Below are 11,648 nucleotides of genomic sequence, written 5' to 3' on the forward strand. Positions count from 1 at the left end.
TTGGAGCCAAATTCTTGCTCTCTGCACGTATACGTAGTTTGAAATTACGATAATTTATACCGAAAATCTGCAAATTACTGAAACCAAGCGATGGGTCATATTTTGCCCAAACCCCTCTGCGGTTTTCAAAATATCCTAAACATCCCAAATTTGACGCCTGAGCTATATTTTGGAGCCAAATTCTGGCTCTCTGCACATATTCGCAGTTTGAAATTACGGCTTTTTATACCGAAAATATGTCAATTACTTAAATCAACGAAGGTACAAATATTGCCTAAACCCCCCTGCAGTTTTCAAAAAATCCCAAACATCCTAAAATCGACGCATGTACCATATTTTTTAACCAAATTCTGGCTCTCTGTATGTATTCGCAGTTTGAAATTACGACTTTTTATACCGAAAATATGCAAATTACTGAAAGCGGCCATGGGTCACATTTTGCCCAAACACCCCTGAAGTTTTTAAAATATCCCAAACATCCCAAATTCGGCGCCAGAGCCATATTTTGGAGCCAAATTCTGGTTCTCTGCACGTAATCGCAGTTTATAATTAAGACTTTTTTATGCCGAAAATATGCCAATTACTGAAAGCGGCGATGAGTCACGTTTTGCCCCCTTCCCCCCTGCAATGTTCAATATATCCCAAACATTTTGACGCCTGAGCCATATATTGGAGCTAAATTCTGGCTCTCTGCACGTATTCACAGTTTGAAATTACGACTTTTTATACCGAAAATATGCTAATTACTGACAGCAGTGATGGGTCACATTTTGCCCAATCCCCCCTGCAGTTTTCAAAATATCCTAAACATCCCAAATTTGAAACCTGAGCCATATTTTGGTGGCAAATTCTGGTTCTAAGCTCGTATTCGCAGTTTGAAGTTACAACTTTTTATACAGAAAATATGCAAATTACTGAAAGTGGCGATGGGTCACATTTTGCGCTAACCCCCTTGCAGTTTTCAAAATATCCCAAACATTCCAAACTCGACACCTGAGCCATATTTTGGAGCCAAGTTCTGGCTAACTGCACGTATTCGCAGTTTGAAATTACGACTTTTTATACCGAAAATATGCCAATTATTGAAAGCGGTCACGGCTATGGTACCTGCAACAGGTCCTATGAGAGAGAACTCTATCAACATCAGAGGCCCGAGACTGTTCAACTCGCTTCCGCTACACATAAGAGGCATAACTGGCAATCCCCTCACAGTGTTCAAGAGAGAACTGGATAAGCACCTCCAAAGGATACCTGATCAACCAGGCGGTGACTCATACGTCAGGCTGCGAGCAGCCGCGTCCAACAGCCTGGTTGATCAGTCCCGCAACCAGGAGGCCCGGTCGACGACCGGGCGGCGGGGACGCTAAGCCCTGGAAGCACCTCAAGGTAACCCCAAGGTATGGGTCACATTTGGCCCAAACCCCCCTGCAGTTTTCCAAATATCCCAAACATCCCAGATTCGACGCCAGAGCCATATTTTGGAGCCAAATTCTGGCTCTCTGCACGTAATCGCTGTTTATAATTACGACTTTTTTATGCCGAAAATATGCCAATTACAGAAAGCAGATAAAGGTCACATTTTGCCGAAACCCCCGTGCAGTTTTGAAAATATCCCAAACATTCCAAATTCGACGCCTGAGTCATATTTTGGAGCCAAATTCTGGCTGTTGGCACGTATTCGCATTATGAAATTACGATTTTTTATACCGAAAATATGCCAATTACTAAAAGCGGCGATGGGTCTCATTTTGCCCAAACCCCCCCTGCAGTTTTCAAAATATCCTAAACCTTCCAAATTCGACGCCTGAGCCATATTTTGGAGACAAGTTCTAGCTCACTGTACCTATTCGCAGTTTGAAATTACGACTTTTTGTACTGAAAATATGCCAATTATTGAAAGCAGCGATAAGTCACATGTGGCCCAAACCCCCCTGCAGTTTTCAAAATATCCCAAACATCTCAAATTCGACGCCTGAGAAATATTTTGGAGCCAAATTCTGGCTCTCTCCACGTATTCGAATTTTGAAATTACGACTTTTTATTCCGAAAATATGCCAATTACTTAAACCAAATCATTAAGACTGCGAGATATGTATTGCGCTCGACGAAGTAAAATTGCATGAGACTTATTCTGGAAGAATTAAATGTAAAGTAAACAAAAATTAATTAAGTTATATTATAATATAATTTGGTAACGAAATGGAAAGAGTTACAGAGCCACACAAAAAGGTTAAGCCATACAGCTGCTTTTTGTGGGATGGAATTTGAGAATTTGTCTATGAGTGTTATATACAATGTTTTTGATGATGTAACGTTTTCTTCAAATATTTTCTGGGAAACGTATTCCATCCGATTTTTTTGTGTAGTAAATAAAGCCTCCCCCTTTCAAATATTTATACAATAGAGTTAATAAGCATGTTTGTGTATTTTATAGCCAATATATTCTTCTAACTTGTATGTAGATGGAAATGCTATTTCTGGGATTATTGATAGAAAAGTTCCACAAACATATCACTATGTTTAATAACCATAATTCGCATTATGACGCCACAGAATACCCCTCTTCTGATGTGATTCATATTATTCACTTTATATATTTGTTACAAAAATCGCATTTGAAGTTAATACAATATTAATTTCATTATATAATATAACCAATAGTTTCAATAAAGTTATACACCTAAATATGAAAGAACTTCATCCAGAAATTGTTCTAGACCATGCATAAAAATTGCCTATTCGATATTGCTTATATAAATTGGTTAAAAACAAAATAGACATTGAATGGGGCTTATCATCCAAACTTCAACGTTATGTATACGGATGATATGTTAACAACTTCTCATACTCATTAGTTCGATTATATTTTATGACAGCCGACGATACCGTTGGGGAAGAGGGGGACCCCTGGAAGCCTAATGGGCAGAATAAAGTCTATTTAACTACAGAAAATCGACTCTAAATTTCTTTGGAAAATATCAAATAATCTTGAACTTTTCATATTCAGTCATATCTAATGATGACTCCTTAGTAACCAAATCTTCCACTGTTATCTTCCAGGATCTAATCATCAAAGTCCATTTTACTTGATCTAAAACCTATATTTAAAGGAATTAGGTATTCGGGGAGTGGAAGTCATTTTTTCCCACAAAGTAGATACAGTCCAATAACATTCCGTTTCTTTAGTATCCCAAAAATTATTTGTACAAGTCTGTATGCACTTGGCCTGTAAACTATTATCGTATTCGTGTGAAGATAATAATAAAACTTCGTCTCGAACGATAAAATTAAAAATGTCATCCTTTTCCCCCGTTTGAAGAATCCATGAAGAGTTGAAAATTTTGGGTAAGGAAAAGTATAAACTTGGATTTATTTTTATTTGAATAAGTTATTATGATCAGGTCCAAATAAAAGTATCCATAATTTATCATTGTCATGCCAGCAAATAGTTCACCGTATGAATCTACAATCGATCAAGCATATGGTTCATAGTAGTATGGTCGTTCTTTATCCCAATTATCCAGTTAATTCACATGATAAACTCGGTCAATGTATTGTAAGGTAAAACGACATAATTTTTCATGGCATTCATCCCAATCGCTAAAAACACGATATGTTACTTCAAAACTGAAATAATAGTCATCGTTAAATTCTTTATACAAAAACTATAAATTGGGTTTCATGAATATGATACCTGGACGTTTCCACCTATAGGATTACCACCAATAACACTCGCATTCGTGTTTAATTCTCTTTTGATGCTCATATTTAAAGAATTCAAGAGGATTATATCGCCATGCCTGAAAAGCTATAGGCTCTCTGGTTAATTCCCAATGAATATTGTCACCTACCATATATCTAAAATAGTAATGTAGATTTAAATATCGTTGCATGGATAAGAGTTTCTTTTCTGCAACCCAATTAATTTTGTTACATAACGATGCCGAGGACGACGAAATCGATATTCCATCGACTTTCATCATCTCTCTCAGAGCGTTCTTTTTTCCTCGTCAGATGCTTGTATCGTTTTAAAAAATACAAGGTGATCCTTGGCATAGGATCCATACCCTTTTATATGAGTTTGGCATTCTAATCCATGTTGTAGAATGCTTAAATGGAAATCACAATACAATATACGACTGTCTTCACTGTTAAAGATAAGTTCGGCAAACAAATAATAATATTTACCAGTTTCCTCGTCAATAACCATGACTCCCATTATAACCTGTAATTGCAATGCCACAGGATACCTTTCTTTATTCGTTCCCATCCAAAATTTCATAGAATAAAGGGTTATTGGAATTACATTTTTAAAGCTTTTAAACATTTTCCACCGAAAATACTTTATTAGTGGTGGTATATTTAAATGATTCTCCAAAGAAATATCTGATCTATCGACATAGTAACGTTCTATATAACGCTCTAAACTATCTTCAGATATATAATCCCAGATACAAATGATTTCCTTAATCTGTTTGATTGTGACATCCTCATATGTTCGTTCAATCAGGCTGCTTCTGTGACTTAATTTTATTTAAATTGCACTGGGCCAAAAAAAATCATAACCTGTTCATCTAATCATCAAAGTCCATTTTACTTCCTATATAAACCTATATTTAAAGGAATTAGGTATTCGAGGAGTGGAATTCATTTTTTCACACAAACTAGATACAGTCCAATAACATTCCGTTTCTTCAGTATCCAAAAAATTATTTGTAATAGCCAGTATGCATTTGGCCTGTAAACTATTAATCAATTGATTTTTATCGGTTGGTTTATTACAGCACATTAGATTTTGTAAATCAAGATGAAGAAGTTATTGATGTGTGTGTGTGTTTTCCAAATGATGGGTCAGGTAACTTTCTGTAAATAAATTTTCTCTCATAGAGACAGAAATATTCTTTCTTGTTAACTTTTTCTTCCACATAGTTCAACCTATGAAAAAGAAATGAATATATTAGATTTATTTCAAATTATGCCGTTTTAGTTTACTCCCAGCAAAATCCTATTAAAAAGCCAAGAGAATTAAATATGCCAAAAATGAAAACTGGTTCGTTTTCAATCAAACTTTTTTTACGAGTTGTATATGAAAAGGGTTTCATCTGGTTCAAGTCTCAGCGACGTAGCATTAATAGGAAGGGAGAAAAAAATATTGAAGTAGGTGTCCAAATTTTTCATAAATGGTCAAAAATTATTATTAAACACATGTGTCAACTGAAATCATGTCTATGACTCTCAGCTGTCATAATATCACATATTAAAAAAAGTAGTTTTATTAAAAAAAAATTAAGTTAAAAAAAATTGATTATTTTTGTTTTTCTTTTTTCAAATTCATTTTTCTTATTTGTTTATTGTACGATTTGTATGAAACTTATACACCTGACGGCACGTAAACCTATCTGTAAGGGTGCCAAGGGGGGCCAGGAAATTGATTGATGTCAACCTCAGCCACAGATGGCAGCACCTTAGACTTTATTTTTTACTTATTTATTTCAATTAACGTAGACGTTCATATAACTCTTTCATTTTTTATTCAACTTACATGAAACTTGCACCTTATATGAAGAAAGTATGTCTCTAAAATCTGTAGTCATTGTTTTTTCCTTAGTTCATTTATTGATTGATTTTATAATAGCAATAAACATTTAAATATTTTTTTTTGGGGGGGAGGACTTTGACTATTTGTAATAGGAAGACTAAACATGTTTTAGAAAATCCCCAACATCAGATCGTTTATTGTATGCTAATGTGTCAGAAAAGTGTCATAGAATGTTTATATCTGAAACGTGTGATTGTATATACACACTTGAAAATGTGTAATATTCATTGAAAAAAAAATTAAATCTCCCTTTCTATTTAGGCTGCAATGCTGAAACTTGGAACAATTGCAGCCCTTTTTCTATACAACTAGTCAAAAAATAACAACTTTTAGTAAACTAATCTATTGGCCCCTAAATTCACTAGAAATTTTGTAGTAAATTCAGTTTAAAAAATTTGTTAGGAGTAAAAGGGTTTTAAAAAGGTTAAACAAAAAGAGAACAATTCCCGTAGCCGGATCTCACCTGGTTCACTCAACTTGTATTGTTTGCCATTGATTGAGTGTTTAGATACCCGTATATTTCATATTCACTCGTATATTCAGGATCAGGAAATCTTGCAGGAAAATATTTTATATGGTTGGAGGTCCAACAAACTATTTTTTGGGGGGAAGGGGGGTTGGCGGTTGTTTACCTAAAGGATGTAATTTCGGCTATCGTCGAGATATAATTTATAGGGACCCCAGCCAAGGTGGACCTGGTTATCTGGTACCCGAATTTTGTCATGAATGGTGGTGTAATTATATATAGTTCGGGTTTTCAGTGATAGTGGTGATAAAAACTGTGATGATATATGTTGTATTAACCCTTCAGCTGCACATGGTGTATGTAGTACAACAGGACCCAATGGTACCATAAGTTAAATTTCTTAAACTTGCTCTAACGTTTTCCATTTTTTTTGTGCATAATCTACTAGGCAAACGAAGCAACGTTATCTAAATGATCACCAACGTAACTTGAAAAAAAAGAAAATTAAGATTTTCAGATCAGTTGCAAAAGTATTAATATCACCATTTGTTCATTAAGCTCTCAGAAAAGTATATGGTCTTCATTTTAATAGTGGGGAAAGATGGTATACTGCAGTTTTAAAAGTTTTCAACATATCCATAAACATAACGTTCAAGCTTGGATGACATACCCCATTATATGTACTTTTTCTTTTTAACCAGTTATAGAAGCATGGGTTCTATGGTCAGTTATTGAGTAGGCTGTTTTATGGCCCTGGTTAAGAAACGGAGATGTTGGTAAAAAATCTGTTTCGTTATGCCCAAAATTAAAAAGAATGAGAACTTCGTCCAGAACTTGTTCAAATTTCTCATCTACTGTAATTATAAGAAAATAATTAAAAGAATCATGGCAATAATAATCATAGTAACAGTAAAGATACATATTGTAAATTTGGAAAAAAAAATAGGTAACACTTTGTCTTCACAACTCTTTTTCTTCTTAGGAAATGATCTATAAAATTTAAAACAGCAGTCCTAGTAATAGTTTTGTATTAAGATATAATTAAATAATGATGCTTTTGTTAATAAATAATTTATTAGAAAAAGGCTTTCTGCCAGAATAAAAACAAATATTAATCTACCAATAATGCCCATTTCCTATATCTTCACCTTCACAAATGTATTTATTCTGTCATTCAGTAACTTATTGTATTGGCTTTAAAAATTTATCATCATCTTATATGGGATTTTCATACTCTTTTCCATAGTCCACTTCTAAGTGATGAGGAAGGTGATTTATCTCTGCATAATGCACCCCATATCGTGGAGAAACTGCGCCGTGAATACAATATAAATACTGGAGGTGATTGTATAAGAAGCATACTAGACATGATGGGGAAGAGAATGAATATATTGGTCGAGAGTAGGTCAAGAAAAAGATGATTCCGAAATAATTGAGTTACTGAGTAATCATTCTTTATATACTTCAAGCATAAAATCGAGAGCATTAAAGAAAAAGAACCGTATATGGTCCTTGATAACAGCTATAGCTATGTTATCTCGTGACACAGAAGAAATTTTACGATTGTTGCAGGTTTTTCTTGGGATGTATCCTTCAACAACTATTATGGATATATTTTGTAGTTTTGTGGTTATTTTCCTATTGTGTTCGAAACTCTGTATTTCTAATGTTCTTCATTACAAGGTACATGCTGCACTCTATCTGATAGAAATTAATATCATTCATCATCAACCCGGGGCAAATATCTTGTGAACAGGCCCTTCTGATCAATCACGTTCCACGTGCTATATGCGTTGAGTATGTTCCCGGAGTGGATATAGCTGGAACAGTTCTGAGGACGGTACGGCGTCATTCAAATTTACGATACGTCATTGTTGATTCGCAGTCACCATCATCATCATCATCCTCATCACCCCTTTTACAATTACCACGAAATGCGGTTCATTCATTGTCTATACGTGATTCTTTTTCTGTTGATGTTTTAGTGCTAATGCCCAATTCTTTGGTCATTGTAGGGGATGATGGTTGGGGAAAGTGGAAAGATATTTCAATAATTACATTTAGAATATTATTATCCAGTGCAAAGAATATGTGTTATGATTAAAAACCTATTATTGTATATTCACTAATGTTAAGTGTGAGGAATCAAGATTTATGCTAGATAATGTATTCTATTATGAAACATCAAAAAAACATAAAAAACTCTTATAGATCAGTTCCTCCTGTAAGTATAAAAATGCATCACCAGGAAGAAAAAAAAAAGAGTTGTGACGAAAAGGTGTTAGCTGTTTTTTCAGATTTCATAGATATGTGTAATTACTGTTATTATAATTATTAATGCAATGATTATTTTTAATGATTTTCTTATAATTACAGTAGATGAGGAATTAGAACAATTTCTGGATGAAGTTCTTTCAGAATACCCTTTGTTTATTAGTTCGATCTATAAAACAGCCTACTCAATACCCAAACATAGAACACATGATTTTATAAATTGGTTAAAAACAAAATGTTCATTTATTGGGGCGTATCATCCTAGATTCAATGTTAATATGTTTTCGGATATGTTAACAATTTCTCTGCTCATTCGCCTTTTTCTCATTCGTTTGATTATGTATTAGATATGGAATTGTTGATAAGGTTACAGCAGTCATTAACAACTTGAAATTCTATGTTTTGGAAAATCCATCTGTTAGCTTTTTGGAAGAAGCAAAAATTAATACAGTTCTTGAGAATAAATTGGCGACATACGATGAACTTAATAGACAATAATACTTCCCAATGTGTATGTTGCAAAAACTTTTTAAAGGGTGAATATTTGGCTTCAAAACATGTAACAAATTCAGTGGGAATGGTTTCAGTAAGAATTACATGTTATAATAGATCGGAATATTTTATACGTGCTCAGTGCACATATATCATATTATATTGGGATGATATATATGATACGGGATTTAATATATTTGAGAATTTTTTTCACTTAGAATATGTGCTCAGTGCACATACATCATACTATATTGGGATGATATATATATGATACGGGATTTAATATATTTGAGAATTTTTTTCACTTACAATTCTGGGTGTCGAATAGACAACATGATTGACAAGAAATAGCTTTCATTACCAAATTTTATTATATTATAATAAAGCTGTAAATTAATTAACTAATTTATTTGTATTTACTATTTACTTTCCATTAAATGATTCCCCTATTTATATCATTATTGCATGCATTGTTAACATGTTCATTTGACATTTATTATGTTTTGTAGCAAAGTGAAAAATCTATACTAGTAATTCCATCTACAGTTATACCTCCACTTATGAATTTAATCCGTTCCCAAAGAGAGGTTTTAATTCGAAAATTCGTAATTCAAAACGAGTTTTCCCTTAAGAAATATTGTAAATAGAATTAATCCGTTCCACACCATCCCCCCCCCCCAAAAAAAAAAATAATATTAACTTAAATGTACATTTTATACCACATACTGCTCTTTTTTTCTAGTTACAATACTTTAAGTATATCTCTTACCTTTTATTGAAGACTCTTGTTGGCATATGGAAGACATAAGGGGAACTTCTCTACTACTGCCTCTACCAACTTACATTCTCTACTACCTCTATTCACAACTATTTTCTTAGGTTTAATCTTAATATTGATTCTCTTGGGACTCATGACGTGATATATATAATAATTACTTTTATTTAAAAAAAACAATGAAATTCTTTGTAAGTGCATTAAGCGGCTACTTGGTCGACGTACAAAGTCGCTCGCTAGTCAAGGTAAAGGTTACAAGTCGAGTCCCATTTTTCGATGATCTTGGGATCATAATTAAAAAAATTCGTAAGTAGGGACTGTCGTAAGTCGTGGTGTCACTGTACTTTAATTACGATTAGTAGTAGGCATCCTTCAATCTCGGGACTCTATGGAGTTGCGCTGTGGTTGTCAATCCTGGTGCAGCGTCTGGTGTGACTGATGAGGCCAATCCGAGAATGGCAGTCCATCCCACAATGAGCACAAACTAAGTCCGATTCTGGTCTTTCTTCCTGGCTACCGGCAATCATTCTTTGTCTCTTTGCCTCCGATTTCTTGGCAAGTTACTCCTCGAACTTGAAGAGACCTCTTTGAACAGAGTGCCCCCAGGCTGAACGGTCTACGACCAGTGCTTCCCAAGTAGCAAGATCGACGTCCATGGCTTTCAGATCCCTCTTGCATACGTCTTTGTGTCGTATCTTGAGTTTGCCTGTTGGACACTTTCCCTGCGTCAGCTTTCCATACAGGAGATCCTTGGGGATCCTGCCGTCGCCCATTTGTACCACGTGCCCGAGCCAGCGCATTCGTCTCTGTTTCAGCATTGTGTACATGCTGGTGATTCTTGCTCTCCCCAGGACGTTGTTCTTTGTCACCTTGTCCTGCCAGGTGATGTCCAAGATGTGACGAAGGCAGCGCATGTGGTAGGCATTCAGCTGTCGTTCCTGATGGGCGCGGAGTGTTCAAGACTTGCTGCCATAAAGAAGAGTGCTCAGGAAACAGGCTCTGTATATCTGGATCTTTTTATACTCAGTTAGCCTATTGTTGGCCCACACTCTCTTTGTCAGTCTGGACATAGTAGTAGCCTTAACAATGCGTTTGTTTAGCTTCGTATCAAGAGAGAGGGAGTCAGAGATTGTGAAGCCCAGGTACACGAAGTCGTGAACGACTTCCAGTTTGGAATTGGAGATGATGCTGTCAGGTGGGAAATCCACTCCTTGTCCCATGCCCTGTATTTTCTTCAGGCTGATGGTGAGTCTGAAACCCTGAAAGGCCTCGCTGCAGCGGGTCATGAGCCATTGGAAGTCTTCAGCTGAATGGGCAGTGACTGCTGCGTCGTCAGAAAAAAGGAAGTCGTGCAGACTCCTCTGCTGAACCTTCGTCTTGGCTATCAGCCTGGAGAGGTTAAAGAGCTTTCCATCCAACCTGGTCCGGAGGTAGATGCCTTCCGTGGCAGATCCGAAGGCGTGCCGCAGCATAGCTGTGAAGAAAATCCCGAATAGGGTTGGAGCCAGTACGCAGCCCTGCTTTACTCCACTTCAGATGTCAAAGGCGTCTGATGTTAAGCCATCAAAGACCACGGTGTCGACCAGACCACACACTAGAAGTTGAAGGAACGACGACGTTTCGGTCCGTCCTGGACCATTCTCAAGTCGATTGTCCTTCATGTTCTCATGAAAAATCTGATGATGCTGAGGAGCCTGGGTGGGCATCCGATCTTAGGGAGGATCTTGAACAGGCCATCCCTGCTGACGAGGTCGAAGTCCTTCATCAGATCTATGAAAACTACGAAGAGTGGCTGCTTCTGTTCCCTGCATTTCTCCTGCAGTTGTCTGAGGGAAAAGACCATGTCGATGGTGGACCTGCCAGCTCTGAATCCGTAATGTGATTCTGGAAAGACTCTCTCTGCAAGTACGTGGAGCCTCTTCAATGTGACTCGAGCAAACAACCATCCGACAAAACTTAGGAGGGAGATTCCACGGTAATTGTTGCAGTCGCCCCTGTCACTTTTATTCTTATACAGCGTGATGATGTTGGCGTCCCTCATG

At 36.1% G+C, this 11,648-nt stretch overlaps 1 protein-coding gene across 1 annotated transcript; it reads right to left on the reverse strand.

Annotated features, from left to right (window-relative positions):
- Positions 1 to 10,166: 10,166 nt before the first annotated feature.
- On the reverse strand, positions 10,167 to 10,520 carry LOC138368840 (uncharacterized). Its single transcript, XM_069331548.1, has one exon. It carries the CDS (start codon positions 10,518 to 10,520, stop codon positions 10,167 to 10,169), a length of 354 nt encoding a protein of 117 aa, XP_069187649.1.
- Between the last annotated feature and the right edge of the window lie 1,128 nt (positions 10,521 to 11,648).

This window comes from Procambarus clarkii, chromosome 26 (assembly GCF_040958095.1).
Source record: "Procambarus clarkii isolate CNS0578487 chromosome 26, FALCON_Pclarkii_2.0, whole genome shotgun sequence".
Lineage (NCBI taxonomy): Eukaryota > Metazoa > Arthropoda > Malacostraca > Decapoda > Cambaridae > Procambarus > Procambarus clarkii.